General features: G+C 46.4%; 1 protein-coding gene across 1 annotated transcript in view; it reads right to left on the bottom strand.

Annotated features, from left to right (window-relative positions):
• WTIP (WT1 interacting protein) overlaps window positions 1-23,505 on the bottom strand; it is a 120,506-nt gene extending 97,001 nt beyond the window's left edge. The window contains exon 1 of the mRNA XM_054049253.1: window positions 21,024-23,505. Coding sequence (XP_053905228.1) covers window positions 21,024-22,488 — 1,465 coding nt within the window. The 5' untranslated portion in view covers window positions 22,489-23,505. The remainder of the gene's footprint in view (window positions 1-21,023) is intronic.
• Between the last annotated feature and the right edge of the window lie 377 nt (window positions 23,506-23,882).

Genomic DNA, 23,882 nt, shown 5'->3' with positions numbered 1-23,882 from the left:
TGATCCTGGATTTCTCAAGGGTGAGTCTTCTTGGTATTCAAATTCATCTCCTGTCAATTCAGTTCCTGCGAACGCAGGGAATGATTAGATAACTGAAAGCCGATAGCCAGTTTTGTATCAGCATAGACAGGGCAGATGAATTTATTAATGCATCAGAATTCTCTTATTTACATCATCTGCTCCATCTGCTCTTTGTTATATGTGTAGTAATTTTTAGGAAATCACTATGTCTATCTGTCAAGATAACGACTGTTCAGACAAAAACTAAGCACAGATTTTCCACCAAAGCCTGAAAGCAGAGAGTAACTTCATACCAGATTACTCTGTACATCTAACAAGGTGTATATCCACATCCTGAAATGGAGCGATCAGGCACGGCAGAAAAGAAGGTTAAAGATAAGCTGGAAGGGTGAGTTTAACTTATTCCCTGATCTCTCATAGTGTAATTCAAAGAAACAAAAATGTTTTCAGACTGACCCAAACCCAACTCCTACTAGCCCCAATGACACAAGAACGGAACTGTCAGCAATTAGGGAGGTCTGGTTTAATTTATCAAATCAGAGCTGCAATTTTAAAATAAAAGTTTAATAAGTTGGTACCTTGTGTAGAGTTTGTTTTATTAGAGAACAGAATCAACCCCATTAAGTTTAGTGTAGCTTGAAGTGGGAGCCTTGCTAAGTATGACTAATGTGACCATCTGTGTTTCCATTAAACATATCATAATTGTTTAATTGTTGATTTCTCTCCTTTTCCAGAATTTTAATGTGTGATCTGAGCATTTATTTTTAGCACCACTTGGCTGAAATTTGTATCTAGCACTTCAAAATGTCCACAGTAAAACTACAATTCCCTGAAGTGCTGTTGCAAGAACTCCAAACACATCATATATCATCCACCAAAATACAGACGCAGAAACAGCATCTGAGAATGACTGGGCGTAATAAAAATGTGCGCATATGAAAATTTAGTGTTTGATGTACTCCAGATAAAGGGACACTGTCCTGGTCAATAGGGCAAAGTTACTCTGTTCTCAAGGGAGTAATGATGCTTACATAAGATGGGAGACTGGGGAATGGGCTAAAGACCCTTTCTAGGCAAGATCCTGCCTTCCTTGCACACACCAAACTCTCCCGGAAGTATTATATATCAGATATGGGGATCAGAGAAGATTGCAGGATCAGGTCCCCAAAAGGCATTAACATTTGGTAGCTGACCTGTGCAAAATGAACTTGGTGGAGCCAGTCCATTTCCCCGCAAACAGGCGCAAACACTACAACAGCCCCCATGTTAGCCATCTAGGCCTGGATTTTCTCCGTAGCAGAGATAGCACCTGCAGATAAGGGTTGGGGACAGCATGAGGAAGATTGCAGAGCCGGTGAGCTGCCTGTTCTAGCACAGATTTCACATACTCTCTGTTCTGTGAAGGGCCTGCTCAATGCAACTAAAGTATGTCTAGTTACAGGACTGGAGGCTGGGCTCATTTATTCAACTGTATCAAATGGGGATGGGGAGGGCTCCTACTGACTAAACAAACAGGAAGTGAGGAGGAATGGGGCATGGCTCCATCCCATAATACTCTGGGTAACCCCCTTAACCCTGTCATGACCACTTTACTACCCACTGAGTAGTATAATTCCTGAGGGCACACATGGCCATTCCGATGCTGAGCAACATTAGGGCTTCAATCATTAAAACAATAAGATCCAGGCTTTCCCTCTGCAGGGCTGTGAAACTGGCACCTTTCCCTTTTGTCTGAAAAGCACTTTTAACACATTTACAAAACTCCACCTCTTGCAGGATCCTAGCACACCCCATTCCCAAAAAGCTTCCTGCTCATTGGCAGAATGCAGGGGTGTGACTCTGACTGCAAACAAACTAGCCAGTCATCAGGTATCCATCTGGGGCCTGATCTACACAGGAGGATTCTTCTGTTGACCTAGCTACCTTGCAGAGAGGTGCATTTCCGACATAGACAGAAAAACCTCTCCCAAAGCATTTACACCACAGCAGCGTAGCTGCAGTTCCACAACTGTGCTGTGGTACTGCAGACATACCTGAGAAGCTGGGAGTTTTGCTAGACTGTAGCCCTTATATATACACACGAATCAGGATTGTTATTTTAAATTAGTTCCAATTACAGGTCTGTTCATTTTGACAGTGTCCCTTTAACTGCTTTTTTGTGTCAATTCAAGGAATAAAATTGATTAGCTACTTAAAATGTAAGATACTCAGAACAGAATAGAAGTGATGTAAACAAGGCACAGTTTGCCTTAAGTATTATACAACAGGTTAATCATAGAATATCAGGGTTGGAAGGGACCTCAGGAGGTCATCTAGTCCAACTCCCCCTTAGTTCTACAGCATCATAGCGAGCACATTCGGGAAGCTGCGCAGCAAAATGCAGCACAAAATCAGTTGTATCACGGTACGAGATGTGACTCAAGAAAATCAGATGTTTCCGCAGTTTTTCCCACCTAGGGCCCTAAAGCTAAACATGGCCCAATCTTTGTGTCACACTGGTTTTACAACAGAGTAACTCCATGGATTTAAATGGTTATTCCTGATTTACACTGCTGTAGCTGAGAGGAAAACAACCTGCATGGTCTCTGTGATTTATCAGAGGGGTAGCCGTGTTAGTCTGGATCTGTAAAAAGCGACAAAGAGTCCTGTGGCACCATATAGACTAACAGACGTATTGGAGCATAAGCATATTCACCCACAAAAGCTTATGCTCCAATACGTCTGTTAGTCTATAAGGTCCCACAGGACTCTTTGTCGCTCTGTGATTTATGTGAAGGACTAGGTAAAACAAATCTCAGTTTCTAAGGATACCAGCAATATGGGCTTGAATAGATTATGGAAAAAATTAGAAGCTGATATCTCAAACCAGTTCCAAGTTTGGAATCTAATACACTTGCCTGTTGTATAGCACTGTTTTCTCTCTGGTGTTTAAATCTGGAAAACATGGCCCCGATTAACAAATGGGCAGCACACCAATAATGGGGAATAACTGCTTGGCATGAAGGGTTGCATGACTGCCGTTAATTAAAACTCCTCTTTCGCCTCTGAGCAATTAGCTATTTCCCCATTCTGCACCTGAAGGTTGTGCAACCCACAAAAGGTTAAAAACATGTCAACTGCCACAGCTCTAGGATAAACATTTTCTGAAAGGAACAGACTCCTCAGCATTGACTCAACTGTTGTTCTTTCCAACTGTCCAGTAGAATAAGAAGCAATTTTGTGCAACTCTCGGTTCCAGCGCTCTTCTTAGAACATGTTTTGCTTCTTTCCATTTTCCTTGGTTCTTTAAAAGGAAATTTAATATTCCTTTGGGGCGGGGGTACAAGTGATTTAATGATGGATTCTGTGTAGACTGAAGGAGCAAATCCTGCTCCTGTTGAAGTCAATGGCAAAAACAGCTGAGCAAGCACCTAGGTAGCAAATGGTCAGGTAAAGTAATCAATGTTTCTTTGGAATCCAAAGACAATACTCATGTATACTCTATATTTATTAAGCTAATCCTCTGGGGTATGTCTGCAGTGGAGCTGGAAGGTGTAATTTCCAGCTTGAGTAGTCATACTTGCTCTAGAACAGGGGCAGGAAAACTTTTTGACCTGAAGGCCTCATCGGGTTTTGGAAATTGTATGGAGGGACAGTTAGGGGAGGCTGTGCCACCCCAAACAGCCAGGCATGGCCCCCGCCCCCGCATCTCACCCAAATGCCCCCCCAGGACCCCTGCCCCATCCACCCCCCCACTCCCTGTCCCCTGACCGCCCCCGGAACCCCCAACCTGACTGCCTCCCGCTGCCGCCCCATCCAACCCCTCCTCTCATTCCTGACTCCCGCCCATCCAACCACCCCTTCTCCCTGACTACCCTCGGAACCACTGCCCCTGACTGCTCCCTGCCGCCCCAACACCCCCTCCTTCCTAACTGCCCCGCAGGACTCCTGCACCCATTCAACACCCGTTCCCTGCCCTCTGACCGCCCCACCCCCTGTCCACCACCCTGCCCTCTATCCAACCCCATCTGCTCCCTGCCCCCTTACTGCACTGCCTGGTGCACTGGTGGCTGGCGGTGCTACAGCCGCGCCGCCAAGAGCACCAGGACAGGCAGCTGTGCTGCCCGGCTGGAGCCAGCCACACCACCGCGCAGCACAGAGCACAGGTCAGGCCGTGGCTCTGCAGCTGTGCTGCCCGGCTGCCCAGAGCATTGCGCCAGTGGCGCGGCACAGCGCAGCACACTGAGGCTGCGGGGCAGGGGGAACAGCAGGGGAGGGGCCAGGGACGAGCCTCCCAGGCAAGGAGCTCAGGGGCCGGGCAGGAGAGTCCCATGGGCCGGATGTGGCCTGCGGGCCGTAGTTTCCCACCTCTGCTCTAGAACTAATCAAGGTAGTGCACTAAACGTAGAAGCAGAGCCCGGGCAGCAGGAAGCTAGCCACTACCACTAGTACATACCTAGCATCTTGGAAGGGATTGTACTTGGGGCAGTTAGTCCCTCCTGCTGTGCCTCTCCATTTCTATTGTTAGTGTGCGAGCTCAGTTAGAACTAGCACAGGTATGTCCATCTGAGCTGGAAATTACTCCTCCAGCTCCAGTACCAATGTTCCCTGAAACAGATCACCTCAAACTTTAATTTCTAATCAGTTGCTCTGGGGAATATTCAGACTTGCTCTGCACACGCAAATGGATCTCAGGAGGAATTCTATACAAGGAGCAAGAACATATGCTCCTTAAAGGCTTCATTCTGTGCCCATGACCATCAGTGGCAAAGTTTCCATTGGCTTCCACGATGCAGGATTGGGCTCTAAAAGCCTAAATTCCAACTGTCCCAGTTCAGGAGAGACTGTCCATATTTTGCTTTATTTTAGCAAAATAGCACTTTCCACAAAACGTCTCTGCAGAAGCTCTTCAGTTCCAGTACATTTCAATGGTGTTAAAAAGTATGGGCCAAATTCTGCTCTTAGTTATATCAGTGCAACTCCAATGGTGTCACTAGTATAAAATGCGAGCAGAACTTGGCCCACTTCTCCTATTGTCCCCTCAAAGACCCCTATTTCAAATGCTGAGAAGGTACATTTCAGGTTGTATAAAACAAACATTACATTTCATAACACCTTTGCAATACTAAACCCTAGAGCCAAATGTTCAGAATGCAAATGGTTATGCCCAAAAATTCCATCCATTTTCACATGCATTTGCAGGTGCAAAACCCCCAGATATGCTTGTAAAGGGAACGCTATCTGTGTGATGACCTGGCTTGCATGTGCAAATGCAGTGTAGAGGTGTGTACCTAATTTTTGTACATGCGTGCAGGTCTCAAATGATCGAAGATTTAGTTCAGAACATTCACAATGTTATTTTTGTTGTAATTCACAAAAATTCCATGGATCACTTGAGATTAACAACAGCTCCTGCTGACATAATGGGAACCCAAGTTCAAGCGTGATCTTGTTACCGATGTTCCTTGTGGCAATGGAGGCCAGAAACCTCATGGTAATGGAGAAGAAAGCCAGCTGCAGCACCTATTACCATCAAACCCCGTTTTAGTCCCACTCCATGCTCTATTGATGATGTCAGAGTCGTCAATGCACTAACTATGAATAGGGATGGGTCTGTAACAGACGGGAAGATGCAGACAATGACCACAAAATGCAAGGCAGGGGAACTTTGTCTGGACTGGCAGGAAAAAAGGGTGGAGGCTCCTTTAAGGTTCCCCCCACCCTTGTGAATTGGGAAGAAGATGGCTGGGAAGGGGTCTGGGGGGAAGGACAGCGAGGGAGGTTGGTTAGTCTGCTGTGGGCATTGTGCTTCTTGCCTCATTTGGGACTGGGAAGGGAATTTTCCCTCACCATCAGAATGGCCAGGGCAGGGAGGGGTTTTTCACCTTCCCTGCAGCAGCTGCAGGACCTGGTGGTGTATATCAGGAGTTAGGGTTCAAGATGTCACAACGTAGCAGGTGGTAGATGTCCAATGCAGGCACTCATTCCATAAGGGGTCCAGTTCCCAGATAAACTGGATTGGAAGTGGGCTCAGGGTAAAGCGTCCCCTAAAGAGGCTGGGGGATGGAGTCGGGTCTCCTAATGTCTGGCACAGCAGGGACAGAATTCCCTGCTTGCAGCTCCTTACCCCTCAATATGAAGAGAGAGCAGTGGGGTTCCAGCAATGGGCTGGGACCACCTGTAGAGGTTGGGGGGCGGATGACCATCCCCCCACCAGGTGGAAATGATTGAGGAAGGAATCATGACCTGCACAGTATGGATTACTCCCTGTTAGTTCCCAGATGAATTAAATAATAAAGTTGTGGCTTAATTAAGCCACGTCCCTTGAATTATGTCTTTCTTTCCACGTGTCCAGGCAATGAAAGGATGGGTGTTTCCCATGCTTGAGAGAGGCCATGGGGTATCCATGGACCACAAGAAGCAGGACCCCCCATGAATCATTGTGACTGTTAAACTGCCCACACCTGAAGGGCTCAAACTGTATTTGAGGACAGCTTTTCTCTTTATTTTAACTGATTTCCATTTTTTTTAGTAACCATATAAAAAGAGAGAAAACAGCTTGTTTTCACTTTAAAGAATTTCTGCGGTGCCTGCAGTGAAAATGTTTGCCAATTAAGCAAAAGTTTGCAAGGCTACAAAAATGTCTGAGAAAATTCCCAGTAGCTCAATTTCCCACAAAAATGATAACATTTGTAAACTTTTGAATTGAAAATCTGACCTCTATGGCCAAGCTATAAATATAGCTAGACATTACCTTGTGCACTACCTGGCTATTTGGCATGTTAATCATAACAGCAATATTAATACAGTTTGCATTTCCACAGTGCCTTCTGAGGAGCTGAAAGCATTTACAGACATGAGTGAATTAATCCCTACAACACCCTGGCGACATAAGTAAGGAAGGTTGCCCTCATTCAAATATTGCTGACAGAGATGAAAGTCTTAGGAACATGTTATGCACCCTCAATCTTGTCTACACTAGGAAATGGATCTGGTTGGGGGATTATCACTCCCATCAAATCCCAGTCCCTTTTTGAAATGGTATTGAAAATGGTTTTGCCCAATCTACACTTAGCACTTTCCCCATTTTCAAAATAAATCCACACGGAGTCATTGTGGAAAACCATTTTCAGCAACAGTTTAATTTCCTTAGAGACAGGGCTCCGAATAGTCTATTCATGTTTGATAATATTGTTCTAACTCTGCTCCCAGACAAAAAAACCCTGGTCACAGTGATCAAGGAAACTGTACCAGTCTACGTGTTCGTAACCAATTTGGGTTTGCTCCCAGTTTGGACAAGGACTAGCCAGATAATTTGATTAGCTGCATCCATATTTAATTACAGACAATATGAATGTTTCATATAATCAGAGATATTTATCAATTGAGACTGTTTAGGAATAAAGATAAATACAGTAGTTTGTGGTTGATCACTAAATGAAACCACATTGATGGTTGGTATTTTTCCCTTATGAGTCATAGGGTCTTTTCTAAAAGTTTGCTGGCACACATCGGTGGTGACATTACTGATTTAATAAAACCATTCCAAAGAAATCTGGGATTAGGTTTTAGCAGAAGTGAAGTTTTCCAGTAGGAAGAGAATGCCGTGCTTTGCTGCACTGCAAACCATTATAGCCCTGAATGTCCTGTTATGCTGTTGCCTTAGATTTCAGATGATCAGCAAGGCACTGCTGAGTTATGCTGATCAAAAATTAAAACAAAGCATGATAGGGTTAACTCAACTGTAGTGAAAAATGTAGCATGCATTGTAGAAGAAACATCTGCTAAAGTATAGAAACAAGGACTCCAAAAAGGTGGTGGGTTTTGTTTAGTTTTTTAAATGAGATGGCATTCAGCCTAAACTTGCACGTCTCCCTGGAAATACTGTGCCTACTCTTGGTAGAAGATGCCTAACTATTACTGTTTGCACCCAACTCCTTATCAGTTCAAAAGTAGGGGCATAAACTGTACCTGCAAAACAGGATAGGTAAAATTCTGGCCTTGTGACTTCACTGCAGGACAAGGAGGAGGAAAAACTTTGCAGAGGAAAAGGAAAAAAAAAAAAAAGACTGAAGTAGACAAACAATACAGCACACAAGCCAAGGCCAGAAATCAGGAAGAGAGATGGTACTGTGAAAATACATCTGTGGGTCTTTGGGGGACCAGGCTCTTATATACATTACTAGGAGAAATGAGTGTATAATCCACAGTTAACAATATGGTTGTTTCAAATGTTTCTCTCTTCATGAATTTTTCATAAAAAGATCAGTTTCCTCTAGGGTTACCATATTTTAAGTGTCCAAAAAGAGGACACTCCACGGGGCCCCGGCCCTGCCCCAACCCCAGCCCCACCCCTTCCCAGCCCCGTCCCAACTCCGCCCCCTCCCCTGAATGCTTCGCCCCCCCCTGCCCCACCCCCTCCCCTGCTTCCAGCGAACATTTGATTTGTGGGAAGCCTGAAGCAGGCAGGCAGCAGGTAAGCTGGGGCTGGGGTGGGGGGGCATGAGGAGACGTGGCCCAGTCTGGCCCCCCCGCTGAGCGGCTCCCTCTGCCCAGGCCAAGAGGCTCTGGCGTCTCCCGCCCAGCTCGGCCCGGGCCCTGGGGCCCGGCCCCCGGCCCCGCACCGCCGGCCCCAGTGGCTCCGCCCCCCCGGCTGAGCACCGCTGGCCCCTCCCTCCCTATTTTCCTGGACATGTCCGGCTTTTGGGGATTTCCTCCCAGATGGGGATTTGAGGCCCCAAAAGCCGGACATGTCCGGGAAAATCCGGACGTATGGTAACCCTAGTTTCCTCACATGTGCTATTAGATTAAATATTTTTTTTACATTTTGCTCTCTCAGATAACCCTGAACATTCTAATTTGAAGCTGTGTTGCTCAGCTGCAGTTGGCCTGGTAAAGTCACGTGGCATTCTTTCTGCTTCACCAATTGGATGAGCGTGTAATCGCTTCTGGCCCAAATGCTGAAATTTGCTTCCCACAACATTTGGATTACGCAAAGGTTTGATGAAAGGGGCACAGGGCAAGTTCATTTCAAAATTCAACTAAATGCTCCTGGATATTCGTTTGCATCATTCAGCCACTTGTAATTATTAGCAAATCTTTAAGTCTGTCAGCATTTGGAGTTTGATCTCACTCCCACAGAAGTCAATAGGCGCTCCACTACTGACTTCAAAAGAAGCAGCTCACGGCCTCGGGGTATTTCCAAGGGATGCCACATCACACAGGTTTTAGGTACCTATTTCCTGTTAGAACTTGAACATTTCAGGCAGTTAAATGCAGTGCTCTGACATGAATGGCAAATGCCTTCTGAAACTGCTAACAACGCTTAGAGTCGCCAACCATTTCAGTGAATTCCTTTATGCTGTTTCAGTTTTGCTCTGTATAATTTATTACCAATTGTAGTCAATCATTTTTTTATCCAGGGTTTGGCATAAGTCAAATACTGTATTATATCATTTTAAATGACATTCGTTCTCTTCAGCCACAAATTAAGAAACAGTATTGGACCCAAACTAATTCAGAAGGCAGAACTGTTGCATCATTACACACTATAAAATAAAACACATGTGCTTTGAAAGAACCTAATTGTAATTTACTGAAAGATCTACACCAATACAGCTACCCCACATTTTCCTGCTGAAACATGGAATGTCAGAATATGAGATAAAAGAAGAACAGGATCTTTTTGCGGATACAGACTAACACGGCTGCTACTCTGAAACCTATGAGATAAAAGAATCCCAATAACTTACTCCACAGGGAAAGAAACGTCAGCCTCGGAACACCGGATTCATACTAATCCAGCCTGCTTTCTCATCCTATGTAAAAAGGTCGTAATCTCAACCCAGCACAAACAGGTCACTGTATGTTTCCCAGGAAATGAACACAACCACCTTAAACACAGTGAGATTATGAGGAAACAGAGCACTATGGTTAACTTCTTGCAGAGAAGGATGGGATGGTGGATGAAAAATACAAGGCAATAACTTTGTTGCAGTGTCGAACAGATGCTGTCAAGTACAGTCCTTTATACCTTTTGGGTTGTAAAATTATTACTAGGCCAAGTTCTGAATTCACTATTTACACAGGCAAAACTCCAGCTGAAGTACATGGGAGTTTTACCCAGGTACATTTCAGATTTTGGCTCACTGCCACCAGAGTCTCGTATCGGGGGCAGCCGTGTTAGTCTGTATCTACAAAAACAACAAGGAGTCTGGTGGCACCTTAAAGACGAACCGATTTATTTGGGCATAAGCTTTCGTGGGTAAAAACCTCACTTCTTCGGATGATTTTTGTCTGATTTTTGTTTGCAAAATCCTTTTAGAAACTTGAAAATAAAAACGTCTTCTCCTGCCAAAATTGTTATTTTATTATTTGGCAAACCCTGGTGCATTTTTTTAATAGCAGTTGAAATCAATATGGTGGTTTGTTTATTTCCTTGTTCTTAACTATAGACATCAATTATATTAGCACAGCACTGAATATAGGGTCTATCAGTTTGCTGCTGCTGCAGAACCCGCAAGGGGGAAAACAATTAAAAAAAAAAAAAAAAAACAGAGTCACACATAAAAAACTGGCTATTGTTTCTGAAAATAGACATGTACAATCTGGAAAAGATTTCCCTCCAAACTGTATCAGCTTTATTCACACATTAAATATAGCCAGTTAGACAGTGGCTCTTTCATGTAGGGCTACGTTCCACTCTTAGATAGACAGTTAGGCACTGCCACGTAGTTCATAAAATGATTTACTACTGATGTGTGTGAATTGTGAATGTGTGGTAGGTGATTTACCACCACCCTGGTTATAGTACTCCTACATATCTCTGAGGATGCTCAAGCACAAAGACTATACTAATAGCTGCCAACAGGAGTTAAACTCAGATGGAAAAAAATCCTCACTTTGAATCTTTCTTAAACTGTTAAAATGTTTCTTAAGATGTTTCCTTGACCATCTGAGAAGGTGAATCCTGCTGGTTTTGTGTTTTGTTTTTAAACAGAGAATGCTAGAGAAGGATCTAAAGTTACATCCAAGACTTTGACTCGCCCCCACCCCCCTTTAAATCAGCTAGGAGCATAATATAAATCTAGTTTCAAACTAGTGGCTATGTCCTAGAGATTAACAGATCTAATAAACTCCTCAGTGTTTTATACATAAGAACTTGTCACTTCGGAATTACCAACAACATCGGAGGCTTAACACACCTCAAAACAAAGCAATCTTCAGTCTGTATAAGCTCATTTCTCTCTAAAGGTATTAACTGTCAATGACAAGCAGAAAAGACTTCTCTCTCTCTCTCTCTCTCTCTCTCTCTCTCTATATATACACACACACATTTCAAGTATAAATGAAAATCTTTAATTCAGAGCTATAGGACTGAATGGCTCATTCCCCCACCCCTTTGACACATGGCCTGCATCATCATGTGGCTTAGAAAATCAGCTACGGTGTGTTCACACAGACATGTGTGCTGGTAGAATTTCCAAACCATATGGTGATAGTAGAGGGTGTCTGTAAATTCGAAGAATTAAACTGAGGCTTACTACAGTGGGGTAGCTCACATGCCTATACAATGCTAGTCACAGTCAAATGAATCCAAATCCCAGGATCAGAAGCCCTAAGTCAATGTGTGACTATGGCTTAGAAGTGGCCAGTACCCTCTGTATCCACATTATATCCATTCAAAATATAAATCACGCAATCAATGAGTTACAGAACTGTGGTCATCCATTCACTTATCCACACCCTCAGACACAGGCCCAAATTAAAGTGAGCCCCCTCCCACAATCCAGGAGTCTCACCTAGGTGCAAAGTCAAATCTCCTCTAACCCCCAGTGGCTATGAAGGGGGGCGGTAATAGGATTTTGCTACCAGGGGGCTCCATGAGCCCTACTTTGGGTTCCATCTTCTGTTATCTCTAGGTAGAAAGTGTCTGATAAATGTGAGTGTCCTTCTGGCTTCTGGAAGAGAGAAGCAGCATTCACTCTCTCATGGCTTTTGCGGTGGTGGTGGGTCTCTGATAATCAACCACTGCTGCAGCTTCCCCCCATCCACCATCTGCTTTTTTGGGGCCCTCTCCTGTGAGCAGATCCAGTGTCTGACTCTACTGTTGAGAGCTTTCCAAGCTGTGGCAATGTGAAATTGTCATGATTCTGGTCAGTTTCACGGGTACCTAGAGGATTTCCAATAGCAGCAGTGAGACACCCTCAGTCTGCTGTAATTTAGCAAAGCTGAGAGCAACCCAGAGGCACTGGAGCTACCACAGGCTTAAAGCATGGCATAGCTCTACACTTTATTTATGTTTGGAAGGTTATTGTTGTAACCATAATGTCTAGACACTCTTTTAAAGGAATGCTTAGATTATGTAGACATTGATGGCACTCACCCGGTAGCTTCCTAGTCAAAGGAGAGTGAATTTTTCATGCCCTGGATAAAAAAAGATTAATTAAAGAATAATCCCCAGAACAGGTTTTGCTTAAAAAGACAACTAAACTGTATCAATTGTTATCTTTCTGTGTTGGTGGGAATAGGAGAGACCTAATATTTTATGAATAAAGCTTCCTAAGAAATTAGAATCTGTAGAGTAATATTTTAGCAGAAGTGTTCTGGGCACGAATTTGCCCAGTTCCTTTAAATTTCATTCAGATTTACAAATTGAGCTGGTAAGTGACAAAACATCTGGGACAGGAATACCACTATTAGTCTCAAACTAGCTTCCACTTGTGCACGCATGCTTTCTTCACAATAATACCTGTGCGTGCAGGTGCCTGTGAGAAGGAAGCATGACTGCACAAAACTGTTCACAAACAAGTAAAGTCTGAGGCCCCCAAATCAGTCCCTTGATGTTATTTAAATGTCTCAGTACAAATACAAATACTAAATTAACATTTAAAATGGGTCAGAAGATACACAGTAACAAATATCTTAGTGGTCTTAGTACGTTTTTTGAGCTTCATACATTCTCCATGGCTCTGTTCAACATTGTATCACATAAATTCCAAAATTACACTACACACTGACTGAGAGACCCTATTTAAGCCATCATTTGAGGGAGACTGTGCTTTCAAGGAAATGGACTCTCTGCCGGAACACGTACCTGCACATGTACATGTTACGTGCCACATATACCATGATTATATACAAGCTGTCTTAGTTATATGGATTTCTATTACAAGAACAATAAAAACAAACAAGTGTCTTAGGGATTGTCTGCCTGGCAATATTACATTGATCTAACTTGTTTGCCGTAATTGCATTGAATTAAATATGTGACCTGAGAGGCACCCATATGACTTCATTATGCTGGTTTATGGTGCTTTCCTTGTTAATCATTGTGTCCACACAGATCTGCATATGTTCAAATTAGCCACACAGCATTCTGGGTAGATATCCAATGGTGCAATGTTCCATCACTCAGCCCTATGCTCTGGGATTTTTCTCATGATGTCTACCAGAGCCTGCAAGAATTGTGGGACTTGCGGTTCAAACTAACAAACTCCTGAGATTCCTAATAATTCCATAATTCATCCAAATGTTGCCACTGCCACTTTCCAGCTGCTGTCAGACAGTACAGATGACACACTGCTGAGCGTTGCAATCATGAAAGTCGTTGAAACAAACACGCATTCTGTTGGCAGCCACACGGCCGAATGGGTGTGCTCAGCGGCTTCAGACAGCTTCAGATGCAATACAGCTAGAGGTAGAGGAGAAGCAGGAGGGTGAAATCGAGCAGTTACTTCTGCAGAGCATTTATCTGGAGCAGCTTCACTGAGTGGAGCCATGTTCCTGGACTTGGTCAGCTGGAAGAGACTGGTGGGATGGGAGAGTGATGCAGAACTGGGATGATCAGCAGCGGCAGGAGAACTTCACAATGCAGAAGGCTACTTTCCTAGATATCTGTGCAGCGCTCACCCAAGAGCTAGAGAGGCAGAACACCAATGTGAGAGTTCTCCTCAGCATGTTGCTAGCACCATCTGGCAACCTCTCACCCCCAAAGTGCTACTGGTTAGCAGATGATCAAGTTGGTATTGGTAGATCAAGTGTTAGGGCTGCTGTCATGAAGATTTGCAATGCCCTGTGGAAGGCACAGGGCATTTGCACGGATGAAGTTTGCAAACTGTATAGGGGCTACCGATGGGACACATGCCTATTCTTTACCCCAACACCAGGCCAAACACAACAGGAAGGGGTATTTCTCCATGGTGCTGCAAGGCCTGATTGACCATTGTGGAAGGTTCACCAGTATTAATGTGAGTTCTGGAAAGGTCCATGATGCCAGTTTCTTTAGAGAATCAGGCCCATTTGCTGGAATGGGATAGGGAATTTTTGCTCCCCTGACCACTATGGACATTAATGGAGTTATGATTTTTCCCATCACTTTGGGAGACCCAGCTTATCCCTGCTTCCCTGGCTGATGAAGTCTTTTACTGGACACTTGACAAAAGAAAGGAACAGTTTAACTGAGCAGTTGCTGAATGACAGTGGAGTATGAGCTTGAAAGACTGCAAGGCTGGATGACATGACATGACACTTCTCATTATGTGCCTTGTGGGATAAGGGCTTGCTATCTCTTGCACCTCATCTGTGAGATCCAAAAGCAGGAGTCTGGGCGGGAGCAGGACGTGGAACGACTTTCTGATCCTTACAGACAGCCTGAGAGGGTGCCTCTGACAAATGCCTCAAGTGGCCAGGGAAACAGGGTCAGGGACGCATTATGCTCTTACTTTGAGGCTAGAGAGTAGTTGTGAATAATGAACATGCTGTAACCAAAGAAATGACTGAACTATGCTCGTGTGTCGATTTTATTAGGAATTGATACTATGGGGGGGATGTACTATGAAAGATGGGGGGAGCTGTTTATAATGAAATTTTTCAGCTGAGTGGTACTAAAAAAAAAAGTTAGAGTTTTCCAATAGCACAAATAATAAATAATGCTGCTTGAATTAAAAGAAAAGAAAAAGAAAAACAACTGTAGTACAGATTTCAAACCAGGAGAACTGTGGCATGCCCAAAATGTAGAAGACTCAAAGTCCTGCAGGTGAGGTGCAGTCAACTTTTCTTCTCCATGGGGTTGGATTGCTGGGGGAAGGGCCTGAAATATGGCTGATTGACAGGGAGGTTGCAGTATATGATGTGTCCTCCATAGTGTGCAAGCCATTGCCAAGATGGGTGCCGTGCTTGACCTTTGTAACAAAAGGTGCTCCCACACTGCGATTTGCCTCCGAATCGTGTCCCTGTCAAGACCCACATCCTCCATTCCAACTGCTCCTGGAAATCATCCCTCCCCGGCCCCATGTCAGGATGCAGTTACTAGTACCTTGAATATTTCCTCTCTTGTCTTTTTTTCCTTCATTCCAAGGTTTGTCAGCTTCTCAGCAGGGCCGTGGAAATCAGGGAAACCAGAAAAAGCACAAGGACTTATTGTCCCAATCCTAGTCTCCATGCCAACGATCACCAAATGTTGCTTTCCCCACAATTTTGGAATGCCATTCCCCACTCTGCGCGCGCGCGGGGGGGGGGGGGGGGGGGGGGAGGGGAAGAATTCACTTCAAGGTGGTTAGACATTTTCCAGATTATTTCCCCTTCGTAAGGGACCTCTGTAAAAATAGGCTGGGTGGCTGTGGTGGGTTTAGGTGGGCGGAAGGCAGCAGAGGGCAGGTTAGTAATTGCATATGCACCCCTGCAGGCCAACTGTAAACTGGAGGATGTTCCCTGAGGCAAATCCTCAGGAGACATAGAAGGGTCTTGTTCAAAAAAGACAATGGGCAAACCAGGAAGATATGCAGTGTGGCTATTAGGTGTCCCTCCATCTGGAGCAGGCATGGAAGGGAAACGGTAGCTACCGGTCAGTCCCGGGGGAGCTGCACTGCCTTGCAACGTATGTGCCAAAATACAAGCTGTGCCTTAAGTTCTCTTTTATGACACTGGCAGATCACCATAAAGTGCACTACAAAATAAACAGAACTCTGCAGTCATTGCTCTGAATCCAAGAGTGTCAAATACCCACGAATGCTGTGTAGTGCCTATGCATTTTGAAACATCTGTGAAGCCTGATTTGGGTTCAAGTTCAAGCTGAGGATATTTATAGAACTGGGAGCCAAATTACTACTTCTGTTGCTCTTTTCTCTGTCCGGGCCTGCAGTTACGATAAGCATCCCTGACATGCAACGCCTTTGATTGTTTTAACCCCCATGCTACTGTCTTGGGTGGGGAAGGAAAGGGGGTGGCAAAGAACAGGGGGAAGGGAAGGAGAGCAAGCAGGAAGCCATTTGAGAAGGGTGCATGGAGGCAAACCTGGCTGATGGGTGTAGAATTTGGTATGGCCAGGAATTAAAAGTATAGCGTTACTTCTTCAGTGCAGGTGTCATGTTGAGTACAGTGCGGGAGTGAATGGGGTTAAACGCCCCTTAGGTGGGGAGAAGCTTCTAGCCCCACCTAACATGGCAGCAGAAAGCCAGTACCCAGAAAAAAAAGTAGTTTAAATCCCCCTATGCTGTCGTCTTGTAATACAGCACATAACACATCCCGAGCAGCTCCCCCAGGACGCGTTTTCAGGCTGGCTGATAGCAGGGGTCCCCTGCACAGCAGTTTGTCTAACTGTCCCTGCATGGGATCCCCAATTCTGATAGGTCACGCAATTCTTGGCCATCCAGAAAAACCTGCTCCCTGTCAGACCCTATGGTCTATGCGGGCTCCAGGATGCTTGCCATGCTTTCTGCGGTGCCTTCTGGAAAACTGTTCCACCCCACAATTCTTGAGCACAGTGGTGGCATCGCTTGCAAAAACATGGTCCAGGTCCTCATAGTCTGGGCAGAGAGTGGAGCATTACCAGAGTGGCAGTGCTTGTCCCGTGTCTTCAGGTTCTTCTCTTGGAGTGCCTTTGCTTGGACTGGGCACTGGGCCCAGCTCTGGGCATGCCCTTTTCCTCATTTGCTCTGACACGGTCTCATACATGCCTGCATTCTGGAGACAGATGAGACTGGACACGCAGCTCTCCAAAGAAGGCAGTCAAGTCCAGGAGCTCTGCAGGCAACCGTGTGGAGGCTTCAGGGCACAGCTGCTATAGTGGGGATGTGACTCTGGAAGGGTGAACTCACCATTACCTGGTATTGAGAAGAGGCGCACCTGACTAAATGCCAGCATGTAAACGGAGAAGTGACAAGATGACCCTGGAGTAGTGGTGTCCATACACGTACACAGACAGAGCAGTCCAGGGGAGAAGCAATGCAGCGTGAGATAGCAGTGGGACGACTGCCAGCAGCAGAGTCATGGAATCATCTGAACCTTAAAGCAAACTCACTGCAAAGTGGAGTTACTCCTGTCCCATGGAGGATTACTTAAGCGGTGTCTACACTGTCACTTTCAGAGCTAAAACTTTAGTCGTTCAGGGGTGTGAAAAAACACCCCCAAGTGACAAAAGTTTTAGCGCTAAAAAGCGCCAGTATAGACACCCTCATTTGGGGTGGGTTGGTTTTTAAATCTCCGGGAAAGCTCTTCCCCAGCGATAAAGCGTGTCTACACTACCCACATCACAGCGCTACCACGGCCACGCTGTAACATGGGCAGTGTAGACATACCCTTACTGCAGCAGCCAAAGATGCCGAATAATTCACTTTAAAAAAGATTGTGTATGGACACAAGGCACTGTCAGGCGTATAAACTAAAGTTACCTCAATGTAACATCCCCATGTAGACAAGCTTTCATTTTGAATAGAGGTTATGAGGACTGGTGTTGAGAGAGACTAAAATTAGCAATGTCACAACATGTAAACGTACTTACTAGATATTTAGGCTGATCGACTTAAGGAGCATTAAACCATTTGCTCTGTTTGTTAGACTATTAGGGTTAACACTTTCATTTTCTACTGGTAAAATTATAGCGTGCCTAAATATTGCAGGTGTTTGAAGGTCTTCCGGACTAATCTGATACTTCCTAGAGGAGTGCTCCTTTTACGTACTGATCTGGGTACAGAGGCTATGGTGACTAGGTAGCCAGGCCTTTAAGTTCATTTATATGGGTGTACGCCAGATGCTTAGTACTGTGTGAATGCAGTAATGCATTTCTGTTGCCTTTGATTTACTATCTGAGAGTGTTAGGAGAAGCTTCTAAAGACCACTTAAGCGGTATCCAAGTGACTAGCCATTATATCTATCAGAAGACGACAGCTTCCTGCCCCATCACTCTGAGCCTCTTGCAGCTCCTAGTACTGCTCTGATTATATTTCTTTTCACCCTTTCAATCTTTAGTCACACAGGGCGCAACCCTGAAGTGCTCACTCAGGCAAAACTCACCCTTCACTTCACTTTGACTCAGAAAGAACTGCAGGATCAAGCCCACAAAGTCCTATTAAAAACAGTACTAATTTAATTAAAATAATAGGTGCTACAGAAAACTGATAATCTGTGCTATGCTGTTTTAAACCTTATCTGGTGTGGGTCCTGGCTACCAGAGAGACTTCTGTGTGCCACTGCACTAGTTAAGGTCTGCTGGGAGGTTTGCAAACTCTCCTAGATACGAATTTCTGAGCAATGGGGGCAGAGGGTCCTAGACTCTGAAATGTGCTTCTCCCATTGTCTGACAGAGCCTCAGTCTGTTGATCTTTAGGGCATATTGTAAAGTGTTGTTATAGAATATACATGCACCTAGCGACGGTTGCAATAGGCAAATTCTTATAAATTAAAAAGTTGTAGAATAGAGCCCACTCACACATACATCCCACCACACACCCCGTGCCAGTCTGTCTCCCGATGGACTCTTCCATCCTCTCCGAGTTACTCCCATGCCACTTCACCGCACCAGAAGAAGGCTAATGTCTTCTGCTCTGAAAGCATCTTAGTGCTCGCACTTCCACTGAAATCCATTGAGATTTGCAAGGCAAACATTACTTTGCCTAGTGTGATAATTAACTTCACAATTCAGCTTCCATGGATACTTAATGAGTCATAATAATTATTATGATAGTTTATAATGTGGTAGCCCCTTCAGATCTCCAACCAGATGGAAGGTACTGTACAACTATGCAGTGAATGACAATCTTCTCTCCTACATGTGTCTCTTAACCCACTTCCTATTGCTAACTCTCCTGTTTCACCAGCATTAAAATTCCTATTTCAATTCACAGGAGTCAGAACCACAAAGCAACATATTTATAAATAGCATAAATATCTGTGCAAGACAGGTCCTTCCTGCTGATCTGGAATGTTCTCAACTATCACAGCCAGCACCTCATTGGCACTCCAACCTCTTGCACAGATGTGGCCATGAGTGTCCCTCTTTCAGCTCCTACCTCTCCTGTGGAACACTATCACACAATCCAAAACGCTCATTAAATCCATTAAAATAATATGGATCCTGGTCCTCCAGAATGTTCACATGAGCTAAAAAGAACATACCTAATAGGTAAGGTCTGTCTCTCCTCTGCGCCCAGTCTGAGTAAAAGGGCAGGGCACTGAGGGGGGAAACCTTCCCCTCAAAGGCCACAGAGTCTGTCTCACTGCTGGGGGGGGGGGGGGGGAAAGCGGGCAATGACCAGCTGACTGATGCATCAGTACATCCACTTGCCTTTCCCTGCCCCATCTCCAAGTTGCAGGGCAAAGGCAGCTGGAGCTCCGGGAAAGCGCTCATGGAGCCTGTTATACACAACCAAGCAGGGCACCCTCTGCAGAACTTGGATCTCTAATCCACATGAGTGCATGCAGTCTATGAGGGCTTCCAAAATCTTCCCTCCCTACCCCACACCCCATTTGGCTGCACTGGGAGATTCCCAGCACCTGTAGAGAATGGGGTAGTATTTGCAAGCTCTCTGTAGTTGTCTTTCAAATGCAAATATCTTGGCCATTTCCTTTCATTTAAAAAAAATACCAAATGGGTTTAACTTACACTGCAGACTAACTGCAAAATGCATTCATTTGTTTCACGGAGCTTTTATTGTTCAGAAAGACAGAAACAGACAGAGAGGAAAGGAGAAGATATGCAGGCAGAGTGACTTAGCTGCAGTCTGTCAGGAAAGGATCTCATCACCCCAATCATCTCTTCTCGCTTCTAGGTGCAAATCCAAGCTGTGTCACACTTGTGTGCGGTGAAGAACCAAGCAAGGCCTTGCAGGCCGGAAACAATATGTGCCAGAGGCTCCTATGAGCATCTCTCATGTTGAATCGGGACAAAGATTTTATTGAAGCAAGTCCTAAAACTGGCTTCTCCAGTTTGCCCATTGTTTATAAAAACAAAAATACAGCAGCTGGGCCAAAGACTTCAAACGTATCTATTTCAAATCACATTAACTTATATTCTAAAGTTAGGGAGTCCTGAAAAGTTAGGTTTATAATGGAAAGACAATGAACCATACCATACCAAACCATACTGGCACAAACAGGTGCTTCTATAATACTTTATGCATTGTTTCCAGTCACACCAGAGAGGGGGAAAACAAGGAAAATGACAGACTGCAAAAGGGATAAACAGAAGGGGAAAGTCTCCAAAACAAACAAACCACAGATTTTTGACAGAGGAACAGCATAAAAAGCAGCTTTTTAAACAAACAGATCTAGTGTAACTAGTGCAATGGACCAGGAGAAATGCAATCTAAAGCCAGAGGAATACAATTAAGAAAACTTTTTTTTGAAAATTGGTCCTTTAGCTCAGGACTACAGCAGACTTTAACAATATGTTCCTGGGTAAATAATCGGGATAGAAAATGGCCATGAATGTCAGTGGCTATTTTCCTACAGGTAAAACTGTTAGGAAAAATAAGGTCTTATAAGGGATCATCTTTGAATAATTTGACTCTTACAAGCTAATGCTTCTAATGTTGGATCGTTCAAGACTGGATTCCCCCCCAGGCCTGTTTGGAATGTACACAGTAAGTCAACTTTAAACCAGTTCTGCTCATCGTGGGCCGCCGGATGTACACGCTGAGCTCCAGTCTGCTGTCGGACAGTGGCAATAGCAAGGCAATCCCCTCTCCTTCCCCCCATAGCCTCCTGGGCCAGGCACTCCCAGAGACGAGCCAGAGGATGCTACTTACCAAAATATTCCTTCTTCATGTGCATCTCCAACTCCTTCTCCAGCTCCAGCGTCAACGCTTCCAACCTCCTCTCTGCCTGGCTGGGTCCACTCTCCCTGGTCGGGGTGACCTGATACGGAAGCTTGAATTTGGGAGCTGAAGCGGACCCTTTGGTTGGGCTGTAGGTGTAGGATGCTAACGCCCCTGAAGCCGGGTCGGGGTTGGAGGAAGCAGGATGCTGCTGCTGCTCGTGCCTGGGATAAGCATCTCCATGCTCCTGCGTGGTATTTTCCTCCTGTAAACTTGGTCCCAGCATGGAAGAGCGGGGCGACGGCAGCTGGAGCTCCGGGTAAGCGCTCATGGAGCCTCTGGAACTCCGGGAGCTATGGCTGGAGATGCTAGACCTGGGGCTGATCACAGACGGGTTGCAGTTCCCCACCGCCCCTGCCCGACCCTCCTGGCTGCAAAGGCTGGACCTGGGGCTGACCATGGGGAGCCCGGGCCCGCCAGCCCCATCCAGCTCGGGATTCCCCGACGGGCCGTAGCGGGAGTCCGAGTAGCTGGAGCGGGGGCTGATGGTGCAGGAGTACTGGCTGGCGGTGCTGGACCGGGGGCTGATGTGCCGCTGGTCGTAGCCCATGCTGATGCCGCTGGTGCGGTTGCTGCTGGGCTTGCTCCCGCAGTCGTAGCTGTTCAGGCTGGCCCGGGGGCTGGAGTGCTTGCTGGTGTCACTGGCCGTGCTGGCGTAGCTCGACCTGGGGCTCAGCGCGCTGCCTTCGTACTGCACCAGGCTGGCCCGAGGGCTCGTGTATTTCTCCTGCCCGGGCACCACCAGGCTGGCCCGGGGGCTGGAGAACTTCTCGTAGCCCGGGACGCCGCTGCTGCCCAGGCTGGACCTGGGGCTGGAGAAGCGGCTGAGCTGCTCCTGGCAGGAGGCGGCCAGGCTGGCCCTGGGGCTGGCCGCGTTGTATTTGCCCTCGGGCCCGGCGTGGGCTCGGCTGCCCGGCGGGCCGGGATAGGAGCCGGCCGGCTTGGGCACGTAGACGCCCTCGTAGGCGCTGCCGGCGCTGTGCCGGGCGCTCTCGGAGGAATAGCGCCTGCCCTTGTCCGCGAAGCCGCCGTAGCAGGGCAGCGCCACCTCGGAGCGGGTGCAGAGCCCTTCCTCGCAGCAGCCCGGCTCCTGGCCGCCCCCCCGGCTGCCGCCGTTCAGCGAGCGGGGCTGGGGGGCGGCCGCAGCCTGGTACACTTTGCCGGAGGCGGCGGCGGGGTGGGCGTCCCCCGGGGGGGCCACGGTGCCATTCATTTTCTTGCCTCTCGGCTCCGCCGTCATGTGGGCTGCGATGGCCCGTTGGGCGTCTTCCAGCAGCTCCCTCCGGCTGGCGCTGCAGCCCCGGCCGCTGTACAGCCCATCCTGGCAGGTCTCGTAGAGAGACAGATCTTCCATGAACTTGCTGGCTCGGGCAATGTCCTCCTCGTACCTCTCCATGCTCCGCCGGCCCCGAGCCGGGGGGTGGGGGTGGGAGGAGAGAAAGAAAATAGAAGGGGGGGGGGCACGAAAGCCGCCGGCTGGGAAGTTTGCAGCAGGGAAAAGCACTTTTCTGCCCCGGCTGCTCCCCCTGCCCCAGAGATCTGCAGCCAGGTGACCCAGCAGCTCCTTGTACCAGGTCACCTGGAAGGCATCCCTGCTCCACAGCCCGTCGCACGACCAGCTCCCTTAGCCGAACGAGGAGAGGCTAGAAGAAAAAGCCCCCCGTGTGTCAATTTCCAGCCTTAAATAAGTTGCTCAGGCCAGTCAATGGCGCGCTGCGCGGAGGAATTTGCACTCAGGGGCTGCCTGCCTTCTCCCCCTTTCCCAGCAGAGTTGCACCTAGACCAAGCGCCGGGGACAAACTCCGAGCCTGGGGGCAAGTGCAACTCCCGGCTCCCAGGGTCTTTGTGGCGCTGGAAGAGATGCACAGAGGCCAGGCGAGGGAGGGACTCCTTTGTGTGGGGCAGGAATGCGAGGAAGGAGACTGGGCGCTGCGTCCCTCTGGAATGTAGTTAATGCTGGAGCCAAACAATGATTTTAACCAAGTCAGCCAGAGAGAAAGAGAGGCTGAGGCTGGAGGAGCTGCCTGGAAGCAGCGAGGTTGCAGTGTAGTTAGCATTCCCTTCATGTGACATTGTTCCTGCTCCTCTTCTCCAGTTTCACAGCCCAGGGGAGGAAGGGGGGGAAGCTCAAGCCTGGAGGAGGTGGGAGCCCTGTGCTTCACACCTTGAGGGGAGTTCAAACTTTTCTTCTGAAGCTGGGGTTTGCGGGATATAAATGTAATCTCCTCCCCAGATCTAGATAAAATCGAGCTCGCCCAACAGAGCCAGGAAATTCAAAGCTGAGGCTGACATGCTTGTCCTGAATTCACACACTGCATTTGCTCCATCTCTCCCCCCACAACCAAGTGGGTGAGTTTAGGAAGTGGAGTGCCAGCGTTCCCTCTGGATTTACTGGGTTTTGTCTGTTTGTGCCACACACTGAGTTATTATTATTCCAGTTCTTAGGGATATTATTTTGTTTTCTTTTAAAGAAAGTTCTGTGCAAGATTATATAAAATGTAAGTTACTGATCTATGTACTGAAACAGAGAAGAAAAAGTAATGATTCTTTTTGAATAAATATGGTTTCCTTTATTTTTTATTTTAAAAAGTCTCTTCAGAGGTGGATGTATTTGCAAAGCAGAAAATCTTAATTAAATAATTAAGTATGAACTGCTCATTTAAAACAAAAAATCCCCCCAGTGGTTTTGAGGGAGCCATTCTTGTCTACTGAGGAATTCCATTAGGGAGTTTGAGTTAGAGACTTTATATATATAAACCCTTCTTTTCACTCCTTCACTACTTCCTCAGA

The sequence above is a fragment of the Malaclemys terrapin genome, chromosome 14, assembly GCF_027887155.1.
Source record: "Malaclemys terrapin pileata isolate rMalTer1 chromosome 14, rMalTer1.hap1, whole genome shotgun sequence".
In the NCBI taxonomy this organism is placed as follows: domain Eukaryota; kingdom Metazoa; phylum Chordata; order Testudines; family Emydidae; genus Malaclemys; species Malaclemys terrapin.
The sequence above is the reverse complement of the archived record's forward strand: the minus strand, read 5'-3'. Positions and strand labels throughout refer to the sequence as shown.